The sequence below is a fragment of the Cotesia typhae genome, unplaced genomic scaffold (assembly GCF_013202065.1).
Source record: "Cotesia typhae breed Kobodo isofemale line unplaced genomic scaffold, CoteBio_Ctyphae contig_69, whole genome shotgun sequence".
Lineage (NCBI taxonomy): Eukaryota > Metazoa > Arthropoda > Insecta > Hymenoptera > Braconidae > Cotesia > Cotesia typhae.
In genome coordinates this window covers 1,304,981-1,326,312 of record NW_027423763.1, presented here as the reverse complement: position 1 = coordinate 1,326,312, position 21,332 = coordinate 1,304,981, and the positions used below count along the sequence as shown (strand labels likewise).

At 36.1% G+C, this 21,332-nt stretch overlaps 1 protein-coding gene and 1 long non-coding RNA gene across 12 annotated transcripts in view; both read left to right on the top strand.

Moving 5' to 3' along the window:
• The first annotated feature begins 3,252 nt into the window (after window positions 1–3,252).
• LOC141532857 (uncharacterized) lies at window positions 3,253–9,919 on the top strand. The gene is made up of 3 exons (XR_012480146.1): window positions 3,253–3,281; window positions 3,938–4,675; window positions 9,783–9,919. It is a non-coding gene; the product is annotated as an uncharacterized LOC141532857 (long non-coding RNA).
• A 4-nt stretch (window positions 9,920–9,923) lies between these two features.
• Window positions 9,924–21,332, top strand: part of Dati (zinc finger protein datilografo) — a 48,619-nt gene continuing 37,210 nt past the window's right edge. For all 11 annotated transcript variants that reach the window (XM_074251428.1, XM_074251426.1, XM_074251420.1 and 8 more), the window contains exons 1-2: window positions 9,924–12,349; window positions 13,636–13,746. In XM_074251428.1, the coding sequence (XP_074107529.1) occupies window positions 11,279–12,349; window positions 13,636–13,746 (1,182 nt within the window). In that variant the 5' untranslated portion in view covers window positions 9,924–11,278. The remainder of the gene's footprint in view (window positions 12,350–13,635; window positions 13,747–21,332) is intronic.

The window sequence follows — 21,332 nt, the reverse complement described above, 5'->3', positions numbered from 1 at the left end:
AGGTTAGTCGGGTAAGGCTAGACCGTGACATACGGGATCGGCATGATACACTCTACACTACACTCTCCAATACCACCTTCACTTCCAGCGTACGTCTATTGTTTAATGTAAGTCTACGTAATAGTCCATTTTACGGGTGTGTCATCAAACTCGCGATTAACATCACGTCTTTTAGCTCAAATCATCAGCCTTAATTGGAAAATTTACGTTAAATAGAAAAAATTTTATACATATACTTTTTATTAAATTTATTGGAGCCTTGAGAACAATTTTTAAGTTTACAAATAATCTAATAAATTTTTTTTTATTTACCTGAAATATTTTTTTTTGGGTATATTTTATAAAAATCAGTAAATATAAATCAGCCGCTGATTTAACGTCCGTTTTTATTGGTTATTAAATTAAACAAATCTGTAATTTCTAACGATGTAATCAGCTGAATTCAGGTGGTTGTTTTCAGTACGCTAAAAAATCAACTAATTATTTTAATTATACCAAGTTAAATAATAAATTATTTATTTAAACTTTCGTCAACACTGTGTGCTTTGATGCAATTATATAAACTACATTAATCAGATTATTTTTTAAAACATTATTTATTATAGTATCTACTTTAATAATATAAGTATTATAATTTTAAATTAAAAAAAATCCTGACCTGCCTTAAGGTTGTATGTTAAAAATCTTATTTTTAATCGTTAATAACTTTTTTAAATAATCGATTACAAAATTTACAATTATTTAGGGAAGATCATTAATTAAACTTATCAAAACTAAAAAATATTAATTTATATCTACTGTTGAGTCTTACTTATGAAGGTCTTTATTAAAAAAAAAAAAGCAAACTAAAAAGTATAAAATAATTTTCAATGGGTTTAAAATAACAGTGATTAATAAAAAATTTTATTTTATTGTCAAAAATCCGTGGGGTGATTTTAAAGATATTTTAATAATGCTTCTAACAAAAAAAATAAGTCAATAAAATATTTCCAAAAATTGTCATCAAGTACCCGGCAAATTTTTACAATAGAAATTTTTTTATTAATCTTTTATTTAAAATTTTTTTCTACTTGGTTTGTTTTTTATTCTAAAGCATTTAAAACTTTTTAAAATAAATTATTTATTTTATAAATTTTTCTATCGATTTACCGTGAAAAATTTAATTATTTAAGATATTTAATTTGTATTGTAATCGGTTATTAATAAGTGTGCAAAATTAATCTTCAGTCCGGCGTTTTTAAGTCCCAGAATAATAACAGCTAAAGAAATCTCTTCTGTGCACCCAAGAAAGCATCTATTGTTTCACCTAATTACCCCTGGATAATTAGGCGGTCGGCCAAAATTCCCATTCACTTACGCGATCCATTGCTCCGTGTCAATAATCAAAAAAAAAAAAAAGCTGGTAATTAATTCACCCGGTTACTCGGCCAAAAAATCACCCAAGCGGATGAGTCGGCTATTATCACTCGGCGTCCTCGGTTATTTAGACAGTGTATAGTATCCCGATCCATAATTCCGGGACAAAAAACACAAAGACGAAAAATGTAAGTGTCCATCTACACCATTGTCACCTTATGGCAGCTGCCAGCGCAAAAAATCGATCAATTGTTTTACCTATTGCGTAACTCGCCTCCCCTTGGTCCGTGGTCAACTTGGGCCTAGTCTAGCTCCAGGTAGATATCCAGAAGGGTCCGTGATCCCCTCTTGGAAAGGATAGACCAGCGGCAACACACTACCCATCTAAAACGGATTCTTCGTTGTTATTGTCCCAAACATAATACCGGACGTAAGACTCCTTGGTATGCAAATTACCGCGACAAAGGCTCCCTTAATTCATTCTATCCACTAGAATTGTATCCTTTCATTACGACCGCAAAAAATATCCAGGTCAAATGGTCTCATCCGGTAAATATCAGAGGGATTCAGAATTTTATCATTTTTCCAAGTGTCCTGATTGTTAAAATAATTTTTATTTATATAACGGTTCGAAAAATTTTATAAATTAATTTTTTAATTGTTCGTTTTTTTTTATAAACTTTTCAAAAGAAAATATCAAAAAAAAAAAAAATAAATAAAATATAAATTTTATCCAAAAATATGAGAGCCAAAATTTTTCCAACTTTTTAAGGCATAAAAGCTATCAAAATTTTTATTTTTTTTTTTTTTTACCATAAAAAAATATTAATTTTTCACTTAGATGTGGTCCAAAATTGGGTTGACCCCACTTGTAAATAATTATCCAAATTACTAACTTTAATTTTATAAAAAATTTTTTTCCTAAATTTTTAAACCTTTTTTCACTAAAAAACTGTGAAAAAAATTTTTTATTCCTTAAAAAAATAAATTTTCGTGTATACTCTAATCAAAATCTTCCAAAATTAGTTATTTTCTTTAAAAAGGTCCTGAAAATAATTTTAAAATCACAAATTTATAATTCTAATACAAAAATTATTTAAAAAATCAAAAGTAACTCCAGGAAGCAAAATAGTTGAATTTTCTCCCAAACTAGAGAATAGACAAAGCTAGCTAATAGGCGTAGAGCATACAATAGTTATTGTGAAGGTCTAGTTGTCTAAAACCCGTTAGAAACCCGGCTGGTGGTGAATAGATTATTTCCAATTATTTTCGAGCGCGTGTTACCTCGTGACTGATAATTATCGGTAGGACATAGAGCTTGATGTCGGTTGAATTCAATTAGGTCTTCGTAGAATCGTTTAGTAGGCCTTGGTCCATAATCTAAGCAAGCTTGAAGGGATGTAAGTCCCTGCCTGTTGCGGGCCATCATCTAGAAGATCCAAAATTTAGTCCTTGAAATCCTTGAGAACGTTAGCTGGACATGTGGAAGTGCACGAACACAATCTACCCTCGTGCGATGACTGTACCACCATCATCATCATTATCGTTCCCCGCCTATGGAAGGATCCTCCACTCAGATCGGCCGTTGTTGAGCGTAGGGGTGCTGTTAAACTCTAAAACGGACAACGGGGCGAATTGGGTGTGTGGCTGTGTGGCCGTATGGCTGTGTATGCGGCTCCAGGATTACCCGTCCTTGCCTGGGTCGCATAACTCATCCTAAGTCTCTCTCTTTCGTGGCGTGTTGTTGCCCGATAGTGGATAGTGGAGAGTTGGTGGTGCGCGTTCGCGATCAGAGGAGGGTATACACACCAACGAGATTCGGATGGTTAGGTGAGGTGGCGAGAGGTGAGGTGGGGCCGCCCGGTACACCGCCACGGCGCAGTTGCTACTCAGACACGGGGATGCTCGCAATGCCTCTATCAAAGGTTAAATCGTGTTTTTTTAATATATTATTCTGTTAATTGTGCCTTAAGATCGTGCTAAATGTTCTTTTTATTTCGGTGGGAGTTGGGGGATCTTGATAAGTGTCTAAAAATGTGCCAGAATCTTTCGAAAAGGAACCAACGCAAGGCTCCTGTTTAACAGCGCGTGGTTTCTAAGGTCTTAGATCACGTGGGACTCTTAAAAGTTCGGATTTACCGCGGGAGAAAACGGCAACGTCGCTAACGTCTTAACGCGCGCGTCGACTACGACTTATCGCAAAAGGATATGGGTGTAAGACAAAGACCGCGAGATAGCGTACTATCTGGCAACGGGGTGAATGAACAGGGGCGTGTTGCTGGAGGGAGATCTCAAGACTTCATTCGTTCTTATAGAAAACCCACGTGGCTTTTCTTTATTTATTTTTTTTAATTCAAAAAGAATTTAATATTCTATCTAAAGTCGTCAATTTTTGGGTTCTTTTTACCGAAACTTTATTTTACCGAGGCGTAAAGAACATGGACGGCAAATTAGAGTCGAGAAAATGGCCGCCGCGTCATCACTCGATGACTATCGATTTTTAGGACGCTACCTTTTCATTAGATTCTGGCATTTTTATTTTTTGAGATTTTAATTTAGAATTTTTTTTGTTTGATTTCAGACGCGTCGCACTGTGTTGTTATGTGTTGTAATAGTAATTATTTCATTGAAAAATTAATTTTACCGTTAACAAACCTTGATACGCAACAATATTGTCTGTGTAATCATCCACATATTGCCGAAGATACATCTTTATTATTATTATTGAACAAAGTCTGACGAACAACTCAAATTAGTAAATTAAAATATCGTTAATTCGACCAAACTGAAAAACATCCTTGTTTATTATCACGGATTTATTAACTTTTTAAACTTATTTTTATCTAAATTTGTAACGACGAAGTGATATTTGAAGAAGAAAAAAAAAAAAACCAAAAAAAAAAAAACCAAAAAAAAGAAGAGTGCGAAACTAAAACAAAAAAGAAGAAACAAAAATTTGAAGCATTGCCTTAGAAAAATTAATTTTTAAACAAAAATAATAATTGAGGAACAAAGGGAGGATTATTGAAGAATAAATTTTATTAATGGCGTTAAAAAAGTAACCTTTAGACAAATTGTAAAGATACTAAAGTATATTTTTAACAAGTTTTGAAAAGTTTAGATTTTAAAGAAAAACACGTACGTTTAAATGACGAATTATTTAATAATTAATTAAACATTTAAATTTAAAGAAGAAACGAGAAGAATAATTTAAATAAAATTTTAACAAATAAGAATCTTTATAACTAAAAATGTGATCTAAAAGTCGTTGCTACCAAGAGAGCCTTATGTCCTTGTTTCAGTTAGTTCGGTTCAAAACGTAAGTACCCAAAAATTTCTACATTTATTCTGCATGAATTTTTTACAATTTTAGTTCAAAAAATTGATTTTGTAAAAAAAAATTCTTTTTTTTAGTATTATATACAGTTTTCGATTCAAAATTTTAATTTTGACCTTCAGAATCATCTTCCAATTTTTTTTGAAAAGATCTAACACAGTTGGGTGATACTTGATCAAAAAATCCGCGAAAATAGGCAATCTTAATCCAAAAAATTGATTCTAGAAAAAAAAATTTTTTTTTTCAGTATTATATACAGTTTTCGATTCAAAACTTTAATTTTGACCCTCAGAATCATCTTCTAATTTTTTTTTGGAAGGATCTAACATGATTGGGTGATACTCCATCGAAAAATCCGCGAAAATAAGCTTTAGAGCCGATAAAAAACGCGGAGCCCAAAAAATGATTGGGCGCCAGGGCAATAAAATAATCCAAAATTTCAATAAAAATGAATTTCCTCTAAAAACAAAAGCGTATTTCCACAAGCATAACTCGTTAGCACGGTCTAAAAAAGTAAAATTGAATATATAGCGCCTGCCTTTATTATTCCACCCTCAAAAAGCGTAGATCAAAAAAAAAAATAAAATCTGCCGGGATAAAAATAAACAAAAAGCCTGTCAATAAAATAAAACGAGAGGATTTCGATGACGTTTTCACATGTACATACATAAAACAGCCATTCGAAAACTGCAGCCACATATATCTGATAATAACGACCGGTCCAGTCAGTAGATTCGAAATTTCCTATTTCCTGGCTGTGAAATACTCGGTGCAAAATCATTGTAAAAGGGGGTGCAGTATATATTCTGGGATAAAAAGGAATGATTGCATTTGAGCCACCCGGCACCCGGCACCCGTCACCCACGATCTACCACCCACTGTCAGCCCCTCGAGCACGCGAGCGAAAAAGAGCCTACAAAAGCGCGTGGAATTACACGCAACTGGGAATGGACGTATAAAACACATGAACCTGGGGCTGGATACCCGGGAAAGATATCGCAGAAGCCCAATATGTGTGTGTGTGTGTGTGTGTTTGCCTCGGCAAGGGAGAAAGGACAAGGGTGCGATCGAATAATTTTTAGTTGATGATTTTGTCCGGGGTCTGGGTTGATTGCCGCTCACGAACACAGTCATTTATAAGGCTGGATGCTTAGGGTGGCTGCGGAGGGTAGATGACGGTCCGGCTCTGTAGCTCGGGAGGGGGCTTTTGAGGGCTGGGCGCCAGCTAAAATTCATTATTTAACTATTTTTTCCTCTCTCCTTGTATTGATCCCGGAGTCATTCAAAATGGCGGCCTACCGTAGTCAGCCAATGACTGTCTAAATCGATGACTGCAGCGAGCTACCCCTGGAACGGGCAATAGGGAGGCCAATGGGATCCCACCGACGTCACTACCACTCAAACGTTTGCTGACTACCACCACACGTTCACCCTAAAACATCACACACACACACATACACACACTCACATTTGGTGACGGGGGAACAACTCCACCCTGACTCGGTGGGGGAACGAATGCGTCGATGACCTCGCCTGGTAAATCATTTTCCGAATATTTTTGTTTAATATAAAACCCCGGATAAAAATGATCAATGCTCGCTGCTAATTCAAGCTCCGGGAATTCCCGGCTGGCTTTATCATCACCACCATCATCATCATCATCCGCCCGGGGAAAATAAAGGAGATGGTGATGGTGACTAATAAAACTGTAAACTCTTTCGCGGCTGATCCGGGTTGCTCGATGACGCTGGGAGTCATCAGACGAGACGTTGCTGTCAGATTATCATAACGTGTGTCATTGGCTCTAAACCGGGTTCTATTATGCAGTAGCTGGAAGCTAGAAGAGAAGAGGATCAGATTTGAGATTCTTCATGGCCAAGCTAATCTATTTTGATAGCTACTGCCAGACGTCATAGATCGTAGTTATGTTGAGTAGTCTTGGCTGCTAGCCATTTGTTAATGTCTTCAATGAACGTCTCAATTGTTGGGACAACTCCTCCAATCATCAATAATTCATCCAAAAGATGAAGGGATTTTATAAAATCGTAGCGCAAATGGAGTCTTTATGCATACATTAACATCTCACAGAGAATCTTTTAGTCTAAAGAGAATAGCGAAACATTGGAATAGCATTAGAGCAACTCTAAACAATTTTCCACGCTACTTTCCGAAAAGTCTGCTTTGAATCTAAGGGTCCACGTTGGGCTAGGTCCGGCTTGTTAGGGCCGATACCATCAAAATCGATATCCCCTTTACTAACTTGATGGAGTTGTTCTTAAAGTTATAAAATCCTGTGCGAATTATCCGATGATGACACCGGCATCAATATCGCAATCATCGCAGCAATAGCGACAATAAAAACTATTATTCTCCTCTTGAATTTAAATAGATAATGCCCAATAAAATCTAATAAAAGCTTTTCGTTCAGGCTGTACAACTCTTAATGCCTTTTTCTAACGGCAGTTTTTCTATTAAGCTTCATTTGTTTCTTTCAATTGCGTAATATAAAATACCGGACGACGTCGCTCATTTAATCCTACTCTCCCACTCACCAGTTAGCTTAACGGCTTTTTTTTTATACACTTAGTTTGGACATGAACCCTTGTTGGATCTAGTCGGAGTTTCCGCCGCCAGACGGCAGCTCTATCCGGGGTTGAGGGTTGAGGCAGCTCCTAATGTTAAGCAAGATTCAAACTCTGGCATTAAATCCGGGAAACTTTCTCTCCAGCATCAGATCAATTCAACTGTTTAAATAAAAATTGAAATTCAATGAGCACCTTGCGAATATCTATAAAAATAATTGCAACAACTGTTCGCAATTGAAGTACTTGATAGCGGGTGGCAGCTGGTGATAGCGATCAGTGATCAGGTGGCGCAATTGGGGTGTTTATTTTTTACCCGATTCAGATCTACACCCACTATCCTCTGGCCACCATCCGGCTGCTTCTCACCTGTTTCCAGAGTACAAGTCTTATTTGTAATTTAAAGTAAGTACCCACTAACCGGATGGGTAAGTTCTTTGATCAATGCCAGGACAATCAACCGAACAAAGTAACTAGTAAAGTGGAAGGGGTAAGCTGTCCCTTTGCGCATTCTCTCGGGGTTAGATAAAAGAATGTAGGTGGGATTTTTTTTCCGTCGACCGGCTGATTGGCTGATTTTTTTCCGCTTTGAAGAGTGTAACCCTCCCACAGACGGCCACCCCGCTTTTTTTTTAGCAAACACCTGGACGGCGCGTGCCAGCCACGTGGAAGACTTTAAAAGGCGGGTTATTTTGTCACCCTGCTGACCGTTCCTAATTGGAGCAGGTAGCTGCTCACTTAGAAGATCTAAAGCTTGACCCACAGATTCTGAGTTAGGATTCAGGGGTGGGAGTAAGAATAATTACGAAAGTTATGGCCACCCTCTTACCAGTTAGTCACGCATGTGTTACTCCGTGCGTAAAAAAGTGTAGCCCCTTTTATTTGAAAAAATAAAGTCCCCTCCTACCTCCTACTGATATTCCGCACCCCCTTTGGGGTTTTTTTTTCCGTCAGTACCCTTCGGGAAGTTGTAGAGTGTAGATGTCTAGTTGTAAAGTGTTTCGTCCAGAGTGAGGGAAAAAATAAGACAACTGATAAGGCTGGTGCCTTATCCCACCCCGAGGTAGGAGCTTTTTCCCCAGTTGATATTCTCCCTTGAATTTTCTCTCCCACGCTTGTAAAAGCCGCACGGAAGGGGAGCCTTTCTCGAGAGCTTGGACTCTTCTCCTCAATTCTCTTCGTCTCAAGCTTCGAAGCGCGCACAGAAGCTTGAGCCCCTCAACCTCAAGGTGGGGACGACTGCCACCCGTAGAGGGGCTGAGAAAACTCGCCAGGACGAGCGTTTTTGTGAGTATTGCCTTACGGAGGACCGCGGTGATATTCTCGGGTCTCCTTTGGAGGACCCGAGACCGGCTGGACCTAAGTGGTATTAGATCCTCGCATGGTGGGACACCCTCGGTACGTAAGTAAACAAACCGTGGGATCTAAGAACGGAATAAGAGAAGGACACTCGCGGCCGCGCACCACCTAAGTCAACGCCCCTACCTCAGCCGCGTTCTTTAAGGCAAGGGGGTGGTTTAGACGCACGCGGTCTGAGACACGCGCCACCACCGGCCACGGAGAAGGACTTAGCATTTCTCACGAGCCACAGACTCGAGTCAGTTCGGTTCCTCCTCCGTCAAGGACTCGTACACGGAAGAGGAAGACGCGTCGCGGTATTCTTGTAAGATAACTTGACTGATTGTTATCCTCAGAGCCACTATCATCAGTTCTTACGACAATTACTAAGTCTTTACTTACTTACTTACTTACTTACTTACTTACTTACTTACCCCAGTGGCTCAACGGTCGTCTAAGGATTACTTTACCAGTGTCCTAAGGTGTCCTAAGGTGTCCAACGGGTGGTTGGTGTGTTCTTGTTCTTGTTATCAGTTTTGATGTTCCGTCAGGGCATCTTGGTGTTTAATATTTAATTGGATGAATTCACCAACTGTCGAGCTTAGTAATGTCATGTGTGTAACAACACCGGTGAGTGGGTCACGGCAACCACCGAGATTTAGCCACATGTCGTATGACGTTGTAGGATTGTCAACAAAAGAAATAGAAAGTGAATGTAAAAGTAATAGTAGTGATAGTCATTCATTTTTGGTTGAATTTATACCCAATTATTAGCAGCTTGGTGGTATACTATCATCCTAGTTATTGATGTAAGAATATAAGAAAGACATCTGTCAGGACTTTCATTTAAAAACTAGCTATTGGTAGTGACATTTTTTTCCTTTTCATTTCCGTCCCCTTTTTTTATGAACGGGACGTCGCTCAACGGAACTTTTAAACGATATTAACTTTCGCGATCATGTGTTAATAAAGTTCTGGTTAAATGTAAATTATACCCGGGTTTTTTATGGGTAACTTTGATAAGTGACGTTGACCGACGACCAGACGATTGTTTTGTTGATAAAACTTTAGAAATTTTTGATAATGATGATGATGATGATGATAATGGTGATGATGGAAAGTGTTCTTCAGAAGAGGGTTTAATCATATATAAATCATATCTGTTACAGCTTCGAGCGGGAGACGCATTGCACCGGAAGATTCCCGCGTAGGAGAGGAAGACTGGACAAAGCGGAAGAAGCACATTAAAACGAGGGAAGTCAAAACTAAGAGGAGAAGAAGGATTAGTCGCTAAGTCGCAAATACTTGGGGGGTGAAGAAAAAATAAATCACTGATTATTCGAAAAGAGTGAAGGGCGCGAGTGTAACGTGGTAACGTCCAGTGAAAAGAGTAGTGCATCAACCCCCCGAGTTGATAATCCGCTTGAAGGCCGCATTATTGTATATTTCAGTGTGTTCAAAAAACGAGTGTACCTAAGTGCAATATTTATAAAAATTAACAAAAAAAAAAAAAAAAAACATTTACGATAGTTGTAATATGCGGTAAAATCAAGTTGAGATAATAAAGTGATGGTGCAGACTACGAATCTTTGAATAGAGTCGCATATTCCTTACCCGAGCTGGAGTCGACGGGCTGTTGAGTTATAGTAATAACTTACTGATAAAAGATATTGGTGATCGACACCGTTCCGTACTGATATAATAATTAAACACGGTCGCTAAAAGTGACCACTGACACACGCACACACACAACACGAATAAAAAACGGGGCTTTAACTCAGGGCAAAACGGTACGAGTGTTGAATTATTATAACCCACCACCAGTGAAACAAATAAGTCCGTGCGATTCCGTCTCGTTACACCGTCCGGGCTGGGCAATCCTGAATAAAATTAGACTAATCGTAATAGTAAGACATATAATATAATATAATCTAAGGTAACCTAAACAAAGTGTACGATAACTTAGCTAGAAACAATCGTAATAAATAAACTTAGTGTTCTACGCCAAGAACACGCGCGTAATAGATCTTAAATCTTAAAAATTGAGACAGTGCGACAGTGACAAAACCTGCTTGATGTTGATCATCAATAATTGCTTAGCTGACCTCCTGGTAAGGAAGAGAGTCCTGGGGCCGGGGACCCATCAAGGCCACTAGAGTCGTCCTTGCCGGTGCCTTAGAGGTTGAGCTGTGCCAAAAAAGCGGGCAAGCTGCGCCGTAAGGGGGTAGCACGGGCTTCGCGCGAAGGCCTCAAGATTTCGGACGCGACGGCCCTGGACCTGCGCGCCCAGTCGCAAGCCCATCCGGATTTTGTTGGCCTGGAGCAGCAGCACCACCATCAGCAGCAGCACCAGGTCCAAAGTCCGGATCAGCACTCCCATCACCAAAACAGACACCTGCTGCAGCAACATCACCACCATCTCGCAAACCACGCTGGAGATTCGGGGGGTGGGCTAGGCGGCGGAGGACCGGGACCTGGCATCAGTCCTGGGCTCACTGTCGACAACTCCGTCAGCATCCAGAACCAGGTCGCAGTGGCCGCCGCAGCCATCGAGGAGGCCAGAAGGCTTCAAGAGGAAGACGAGGACATCACTGAACGCGAAGACGAGGAGGAAGACGAGGAGCCCAGTTCTCCTGAGCCGGACCTTGAGCCGGACCAAGAGCCCATGGAGGTCCAGGCCTCCGCGGTCTCTGCTGCTGCGGCCAACCTGCACGCGCTCAGGCAGCATGTCTTCAAGATGTCCGATTACTGGCAGCAGCCTCAACGGGGGCCGCCACAGAGTTCTCCTGGGCTGCAGCACAGTCCGCTGCAGAACCAGCAAATCCAGGTCCAGGTTCAGCAGCAGCAGCAACAGCAGCAGCAGCAGCAGCAGCAGCAGCAACAGCAACAACAGCAACAACAGCAGCAGCATCAGGTGCACAGTCCCATGCACAGTCCTCTGGGCCAGCAGAATCAGAGCAACAACAGCGGCATGCCGAGCAACTCTAGCCTCGGACCAAGTCCCAACGCGATGCACCACGCGATGGCCATGACTCAGAACTCCCAGCAGCAGCAACAGTCATCCCCTGCACCAACGACGCCGTCGCCGCATCAAAGAGAGCACCAGGGGACGATAAGCTCGTCGATGGCCCAGAGTTTGCACAACCTTGCTCAAGCTCAAGCTCAAGCTCAAGCTCAAGCTCAGCAGACGATGTCGCAGGCTTCGAGTCCGTCGCTGACCGTCCAGGCCGTCCAGGCTGCTCAAGCGCTCAACCAGAATCTTGGACAGGCCCTGAGTCAGGCGCTCAGCCAGAACATGCAGCAGAACCTCGGACAGACGCTTCAGCATAACTTGCAGAGTCTGTCGCCCCAGCAGCAGATGAATCAGCTGAATCAGCCCCAGAACCTCAGCCAGAGTCAGAACCTGCAGCAGAGCTTGCAGCAAAATCAGGCGCAAAACTTGAGCCAGTCCCTGCAACAGCAAGCTCAAAATCTTAGCCAGAATCTTCAGCAGGCTCAGCAGAGTCTCAATCAGCAGGCGCTTCAGCAGCAGGCGCAGAATTTGAGCCAGAGCTTGAATCAGCAGAGCTTGCAGCAGCAGGCTATTAATATGGCTAGCATGAATCAGAATGGAGGAGTTCCCGGGATGAATGTTCAGAACCAGCAGAATTCACAGAATTCTATGATGAGCCCCGGGACTGGAAGTCAGGACTCGCATGATGCTACTCTCACGGAAAAACTTGTCAATGAACTTCAGGTGAGTCTTTTTTTACTTTTGCTTAAGGTGCGGGATTTTAGTGACTTTGTGGAGATTTAAGGAAAGTTCTCGGGTTTTATCGGTGGTAGAAGCTTCGTTTTGGGCTTTAAATTTTCGTTAAACTCTGCTGTAACTTTTGTACTGAAAAATTATTCGAACACTTTTTTTAATTCTTGGAAAAATTAGTTAGAAGTTAAAAATACGGAAAATCACTAAATTTCGGAGTTTCAAGTTTTAAAATGTCATTTCTCGAGATTGGATGGTGTTAGAGATTTCTTTTTGCGCTTAAAATTTTTGTTAGACTCTACACTAACTTTTGTTCTGAATAATTGTTCGAATATTTTTTTTCAATTCCTAAAAAAAATTAGTTTGAAATTAGAAATACGCAAAAAATACTAATTTTCGGAGTTTTTAATTTTAAAAAAGTTATTTCTCGGATTCTGTTGGTGCAAAAAATAAAATTTCTGCCTTAAAACTTTCAGTAGACTCTACTGTAACTTTTCTATCGAAAAATTTTAAAAAATTTTTTCTAAATCTCGAAAAAAATTAGTTAGAAGTCAAAAATGCGTAAAATCACTAAATTTCGGAGTTTCAAGTTTTAAATTGTCATTTCTCGGGATTGGATGGTGCTAGAAGTTTCTTTTCGGGCTTAAAATTTTCGTTAGACTCTAAATTAACTTTTGTAATGAAAAATTAGTAAATAATTTTTCCTAATTCCTAAAAAAAAATTAGTTTAAAATTTAAAAATCGTAAAATTGCTAAATTTCGGAGTTTTAAATTTAAAAAAAAGTAATTTCTCGAGTTCTGTTGGTGCAAAAAATAAAATTTTCAGCTTAAAATTTTCAGCAGACTCTGCTGTAACTTTTCTACTGGAAAATCTGAGAATTGATAAAAAAAAATAACAATAATATAAAAGAAAGCGTTTGTTAGCCTTAAAATGGTCGATAAAAAAGCAATTAGTCGGCGTTAAAAATAATTGGAGAATTACAATTAGCTAAAGGCAGTATCGTAAACAAGACTCTAGGTAAATGTTGAGCTTTAGTTACTGCCGATGATTATAGATCGGGTGATTATCAGGTCATAGAGTTCTAAATTGGGATCAAAGGCACAAATCCATCTATAAGACATACGTATGCATAAGTACACTTATATAAATAGATATAGTTATAGATTAAGTTAACTTGGTAACTACTTGGTTGGTAATGTAAATTGTAATAAGGTATGAATGTATTTAAGATCTAATGGGTTGTTTTCTTATGCTTTGGGCTGCCCTAAATAAAATGCAGTCTCGTGCTACGGCTGCTGGTCTAGGTGGTGGTGGACCCGGTGCCGGGGGTGGAGGAATGGCTAACATCAACGAACGTACCCTCGAGGAATGCTGGTCAACTCTGCAGCGAGTGAGTTGAATACCCAACCCACCATATTATATTTATATTTATTTATTTATCCTGAATTTTTTCTAAAATACTTTCTGCATGCAAGCATGAATTAGAATAAGAATTTTTATTGATATATTGGCTCAAATGTTACTTAGGGCAAAAGAAAAATAATTACAAGGTTATTAGAGATAGTTTTTAGTCATCAGTTCTTTTTCTTGGATTTATGGCTTAAGGAAGGGAGATATCGTAAAAATAGTAAGAATCTTTTCGATAAAAAATTAAATTTCCTACAAAAAAGGTTTCTTATAATTTTTTTATATCTTCAATATTTAGCGAGAAATTTTGAGTTTTAACTTTTTAGAATAAAGTGTGACCTTGAGAATTTTTAATTAGAGATTTTTTTAATCTTGATTGCAAATTTTGGCTTAAATATTAGAGATATGAAAAATTGATCGAAATTTTTTCAATAGGGGATTAAATTTCCTAAAAAAAAGGTTTCTTATAATTTTTAAAAATTTTTAGTTCTTAGCGAGAAATTTTGAATTTAAAAAAATTTTCCCGTGATTTTTAATTTCAACAATTTCGCATTTTAATTATCATATTAAAAAAAAAAGCAGCAAGTGGATGTTTTAATTAAATCTTCGCGGAAACATTAAAAGTTTTTAGCTTTTCCGTGCGCGTTTTTGCGATTTTAAAATGTTTCTACGCAAGATAGAGACAAAAACCCCAACCGAAAAAAAAAAAAAAAAAAAAAAATAATATTTAAGGAAACAGAAGCGCCCGGGATCCGGGTATCTCACTCTCCTCCTCTTCCTCTTTCTTCTCCTTGTTCTTTTATTTCTATTTACCTCGAATAAAAAGTAAATACAATAAGAGCCGGTAAAAAGTGCAACCGCAAAACAAAAGAGCCGACTTCTTAACGAAACAAATTGTTGCTTCTGTGTGAAGGAGGAGAAGGAGAATTTAAAAACTTTTCCGACGAGTTTTCTTTCGCAACAAAGTAAAACCTAAAGTACAACCTCATAGCTTCCATTTTATTTTATTATTTTACCATCTTACATTTTTTTCTTCTCTTTCCTCTTTTCGGGATTTTTCGCGACACAATTGAATGCTCGTTAGTGGATAACTTTTTTCAGCAGTTTGGCAGGAGAGGAGACTTTAATTGTACGGGCACTTGAAGTGGTCAACTTGAGCCTCATTTAGACATTCCAGATTTCAGGTCTTATGAATTAAGATCTCATTAAATTCTTTTGTAAAAAAAGCTAATGGCTATTGGAGAAAAAATTTGAGGACTTAAAAAATCTTTAATTAAAATCAAAAAATTAAAACTTCAATTTTTGGGCTAAATATTGAAGATAAAAAAAAAGTCATAAGAAACCTTTTTTGTAAGAAATTTAATTTCCTATCAAAAATATTTTCATGACTTTTTCAATATCTCCCACCCTTTGGTCATAATCGTAATTTTTTCCTTCGAAGAATATTTATAAAAATCCCAGTAATTTTTCCAACTGCATTGAATTAAAATATTAAACAAAAAGCGTCCTGTGAGTCGTAGAAAGCCTCGCGACGTGGAAATAAGGGATTGAAGGTGACGATATAATTGGATTTTAATTCACGCTAGTACGACTGCGGTATCACCGCCGCCAAGGGAGCGTACGAAAAAAAAAAAAAAATTAATAACTTTGCCGGAAAAAAAATAATCAAAACTCGAATCCACTTACAGGGTTTTGAAAACACTCGAGATATTTAGCAACACTCTGATGCGTCATGAATATTTAGCTGTCAGGGTTGGAAAAAGTAATAACACTCTCCAAGTTCTTATTATTTATGACAATAGCCGCCATTTTGTATTGATTTTAGAAGGGTTTTTTTGCAACACTTATGTCACCCTTCGTTTAAAATTGCATAAAGACGCGCGGGTAGATCTTAAAAAATAACCGGGCTGTGAACATGAGAGAGGGTGTTAACTATTGGTTCCACCCCTCACCAGTAACTTCTTTCATTCGTTTATTTTTCCGCCGTGGTGGCGCTAAATATTTCGCAATATGCAAATCCCGTCTTTTATAATTGATTTTTTTTCTAAGGGCGGAGAAGTTTTGTGTCTTTCAAGAAAGGAACAAATTTTAATTTACTGTCAATCGTTTTGTCGCTTTCATTATTTTTTTATTTATTTTTTTTTTCTCTCTATAAACATCGAAAATAAATAGGGATGGGGATGAATTGAAACAAAGAGAAGAACCGTTATTTAAATAGTGTCGAAATGCAAAAAAAAAAAAAGTACATCAGAAATGTACCTTGGGTTAGTTGAAGGGGTTGCAACGTGAGAACTGTTCTTGGATGAGGTACGAGGTCTTCTCATCATCCATGGGGTTCGCTGAGACAATGGATTCACCTATTCAATTTACATTTGCCCCTTTCCATATATTTTGCCAAAAAAAAATTTTTTTCTAAAACATTCCGGTTTCGGGGTTTCAATTGCGGCAGCTGCAAGGGTATCATGTTTTAATATTCTGTGTACACTTTATACACTTTAGACTCATCACTGGCTTTATAAAATTTAGATAAATGTTATTTATTGCTTTTAAATGTTTCGAGGTTTTAATTTTTTAAGTTTTGATGAAAAAAAAATTTTTTTTTTCTGTCATATGTGATCATATATGACCATATATGGCATATAAGACCACATATAGCCATATATATATATATATATATATATATATATATATATATATATATATATATCTATATATATATATACATGGCATATATGACAATTTATGACACTATATATGACATATCATCACATATAACCATATATGACTCACATATGGTCACATATGATCACATAAGTTTTAAATATCATCACATATGTAAACATATGACCATTTTTTGTTGATATATAAATATATTTAATTTAAATATGATCATATATGATCTCTATATGATTTTTATTCAACCTTATGGGTAGAAAATTTTACAGAGAAATAATTTACATAAAAGAAAAAAAAATGAGCAATTTTAGTCTGGAAAAAACAGTTATTATAAGGCAATAAAAATAATCGTTAATTAAATATAATATATTAAAGTAATGATAGAGTTTACAAGTGTTGGTTTAATGATTGAAAGAAGCTAAAGTTGAGGTAAAGCAAATCGCGGCCGCAAAGTATCTAAAGTAGTAGTACCGGTCTCGGTTCCCTCCCGCTCTTTCTCCATCTCTCTCTCCTCTCTCCTCTCTCCTCTCTCCTGTTTCTTCGTTTATCTGGCAGGCCCAGAGGATGATCTACCGTGGTCGCTTATAATAAAATAACGTGTACCAGCGCAGGATAAACCAGAAGTAAACTCGAGAAAGACGGAGCTAGAGAGCTTGAAGCTGAGGCTGGTTTTGCCGTGACCTACCCCAGGAAGACCGCGGGCTTGTACTCGCCCACACGCTCTTATTTTCCAACGCACCGACGCCGAAGACACTACATACTCTATGTAGTGCGGATCGAATGAGACACAGCACACACAACACACAACACACATAACACACTTGCTCGGTATATTGTTGCACTCTTACTATGAGGACGTATTAAATATAAATATAAAGAAGAGAGTATTAGTATTATGTATGGGAGTTTCAATGTATAAAAAAGAGAAGAGGCATTATGTATAAAGAAGATGAAGAAGAAACGTGTGGAGAGGAGAAGAGTCCACCAAGTTTATTCTTTGTGCAGCCTGTCCTTTTTTTTTATCGTTCATTGACTCCAGTGAGTAAGATCGTCGCTCCGACTTTTGCCTCCATGATAAGATATCTCAATAATATTATTATTGTCCTAGGTTATATTCATTTTTATTTCTCAGATATTTTCAATGCCCCAATTACGATATAAATAAACTTATATCATCCTTTTTTTTTTTTTTTAATCGTTCAATTTTTTTTTAATTAAAATTTAGTCAAAAATTATTTATTATTATTATTATTATTATTATTATGCAAAATTTTTTAACAATCATTAAAATTAATTTTAATTTCTTTAAAAATGAAATTTAGCCAAAAATTAATTTTTTTAATTTATTATCATTATTATTATTAAAATTTTTTTTAAAAATCATTAAAATAAATTTTAATTTCTTCAAAATTAAAATTTACCAAAAAATTAATTTTTTTTTTTTTTAATTTTTTAATTCGCGGATTTTCGCGGGTTAATTTTTTTAAATAAATTTAAACATGTGAGTACTTATTTTAAAAGGAATTTACTGATCTAGAACTCTTAAAAGTCTGGGCCTTATAATATGTTATCCAATCCAAGTAAAGTACAAGTATACAAGGAATAAGCTCTTGGCGTTAACATAAAAAACTTGAGAATAAACTCTAAAGTAAGAATAAAAGTAGAGATGTAATAATAGCTTGGCAGCGTTACACTTTGAATTATCTCTTAGCATCTGTCTCGCCTCTCTCCTTCTTTCTTTATCTTATTAGAGCGCATTTGCGGTTTCAGAGTCTACTTCTTTCCCGTCTTTCGTCTTTCAACTCGATCTTTTGGCACTTGCATTTTTTAACTGTTAAAAAGTCCCCCTCAATAATATAAATAATGATAATGACAATTAACAAAGACCAAAGACCAAAAGATGACCAAAGGGGTGGAAGGTAAAAGGTATAAGGGCTTGTAGTTGCTCGAGAATCGGCTTGTACTACTGTTGAAGCGTTGCTGGTATATGCAGCATAAAACTCTAGCTGTTTGATTTTGCAAACTTATATTTAGAAGGGCAACGATCTTTTACTAAGGCTCCTTTGGTTCTATAAGAGGGGGAGTTCAAGCTGATCACTTATACTGATGCTGTTTCTACTACAAGACACTTTATTTTTTTTATATATATATATATATATGAGAGAAGGATTTCTGTAAGTTTTAATACTAGTAAGTCGAGTGTTGGACACACGTAACTCACGCGATTCGAGTTAATTACTCGCTGCAAAAATACGATGCTAGCTGCTAATACTATTTTTAGATTATTAAACATGAATACTAACGTGATAGTATTTACAATCAATTTTAAATATATGTTTTATTAAACACCCTATTTATTAATTTATTTAGCTTTTTTTTTTTTAATTTAATTCAACAAGATACAATGTTGAATCTTGAGAAAATTACATCAAGGGTTGATGAAGATTAACATTTTTTATGGCTTTAATTTTATTGCAAATTTCTAAATTTTTTGGAAATTATTGTGGTAAAAAAAAAACAACAACAATAACAAAAACAATAACAAAAAAAACAACAACAACCATAACAAGAACATCAATATCAACAAAAATAAAAATAACAACATTAGAGCAACAATAACAAAAACAAAAACAAGAACAACAATAACAACAACCCAAACAAATCAATAACAACAACAACATCAACAAAAACAAAAACAACAAAAAAAAAAAACAAAAAACAACAACAACAACAATACCAACAACATCAGAGATAATTTCTTAAAAATTTTTTTTTATGTCGGAAAAAAATATAAAAATTAATTCAATATCTCTGAACATAAATTCTTTAATAATTCTAAAATTTCATAAATGAAATTTTCTAAAAATCAAACAACTACAACGTTAAAACTAATCTACCAACATCTCAAAAATCCTCCCCAAAAAACGTAGCCCTAGGTCAGTCCCACGATCTGCCCGCAAAAACTAAGTCGCAAAAACCTATCCCCGGTTTCCGTTAAACCCGACTTCTTTTCAAAGAAGTCTTCCTTTTGTTCTCGATTCCATTATCAGTCCTCTATATACATTTTTTCCTCATTTCCTCAAAATCACATATGTGCGTGGGTGAATAGCCTGACCACCTGGGGCCGCAGGAAGTCTAACCCGCTAAAAAAAATAATCTAATATCGTCCCCACTTCTCCCTACCCTTCGGTCTCCCCTCCGCTCGGGCCCAGACGTGACCCAGACCCTCGCGGTCCTTCTCCCACTCTCTTTCCCCCTCTCCGGCGCGCTTTCTCCCGAATTTCTTCACAAATTCCCACAAAAGACACTTATTTTATGAATTTTATATTAAAATTGTCCCAAATTTGATGAAATTATTTTTTTAATTGCAATTTTTGGTAAATTGGTACAAATAGTTCCCTTAAGCTCTCAACAGACAGCGCCTCCTTCAACCTTCGCGCCAGTTCTCCCTCTCCTTGTCCGTCCGACCAATCGCCCGGTTGTTGAGCGTTGTTTCTCCTGGCGTCTCTCACATTGAGGCGTATTGCGCCCCAACTATTTTATAAAGCAAAGACTCTTTAGCAGGGAAGGTGCGCACGCAGCTTTACGCTTATTTATATATATATTTTTACACTTTTTAAATATTACTTATTTACTTTTAATCCACCGCTGTAATTATTCCCCCGAGCTTTCAATTTTTATTTTGGTGCTTATTTTAATAATTTTTAAAATTATTTTTTCGCGAGTGAAAAAAAATTCTGTGCCGAAAATTTAGTGACAGTTCTATGGCGCGGTTTTTTATTTTTATTAAAAATTACAAAATTTGTGAACATGAAATTTAACTTGTGCCATACTTTAGTGATCCTGCTCTAGGATATTTTTCGCTCGGTAAGAATTTTTTAATAAATAATTTTTATAAATGTACTTATTGTTTTCCGTGGGCTCCGATTTCGACCGGTTTAAGATTCTGGAGCAAGGACGACATGCTCCGAAGCGCGGATAGGCCGAGAAATATTTTTTTTTTTTTTTTTAATTAATTTTTAAGAGTCTGGAGGAAAATTTGGAAATTTTTTATTTTTATTTTGAGATTTTTTTGGGTATTGATTCTGGCTTAATTGACAGATAAATAAGAAGCGCGACGGCGCAGACCACGACCTACTCCAACAATCGCGGCGAGTCACTAACAGCACGCACGGCCTCGTGTTTTGCCGGCTCATTCAACTTTTATTAAATAATTTTGTTATAAAATATTTTTTTTGAGGGAAAAAAAAATTTTTTTAGGACTTTAATTTATTTTTATTGAAAAAAAAATTATGAATTTTTTTATAAAGGAGTCATTAATGTTTTTTTCTTTATTAAAAAAAAATCATTAATTCAATTTTATTAAAAAAAATCGTTAATTTTTTTTATTAAAAAAAAAATCATTAATTTTTTTATTAAGGAGTCATTAATTTTTTTTTATTAAAAAAAATCATTAGATTTTTTTTTATAAAAAAAAAATTATAAAAATTTAAAAATCATAAAAATTAATAATTTTTTCAATAAAAAATCATCAATTGTTTTTTTTACAAAATTATTGAAGTTTAAAATTTAAAAATCATTAAAATTAATGATTAATTTTTTAATTATTAAAATTGATAATTTTTTGAATAAAAAATCATTAATTTCTCTTAAATAAAAATTATTAAAATTTTAAAATGATTAAAATTAATGATTTTTTTAATAAAAAAAATTCCAAACAATTTTTTTTTTTTTTGACAAAAAATTGCAAATTTTTTTTAACAATAAAAATTTCAATATAAAAAAAATTCTCTTGACATTTTATAATAAAGTTAAAATGGCCTTCTCTTACATATACATTTTTTTGTTCGCCATCTTATTTTTTTCCGAGTTCAATGACTCTAAATCCCCGTC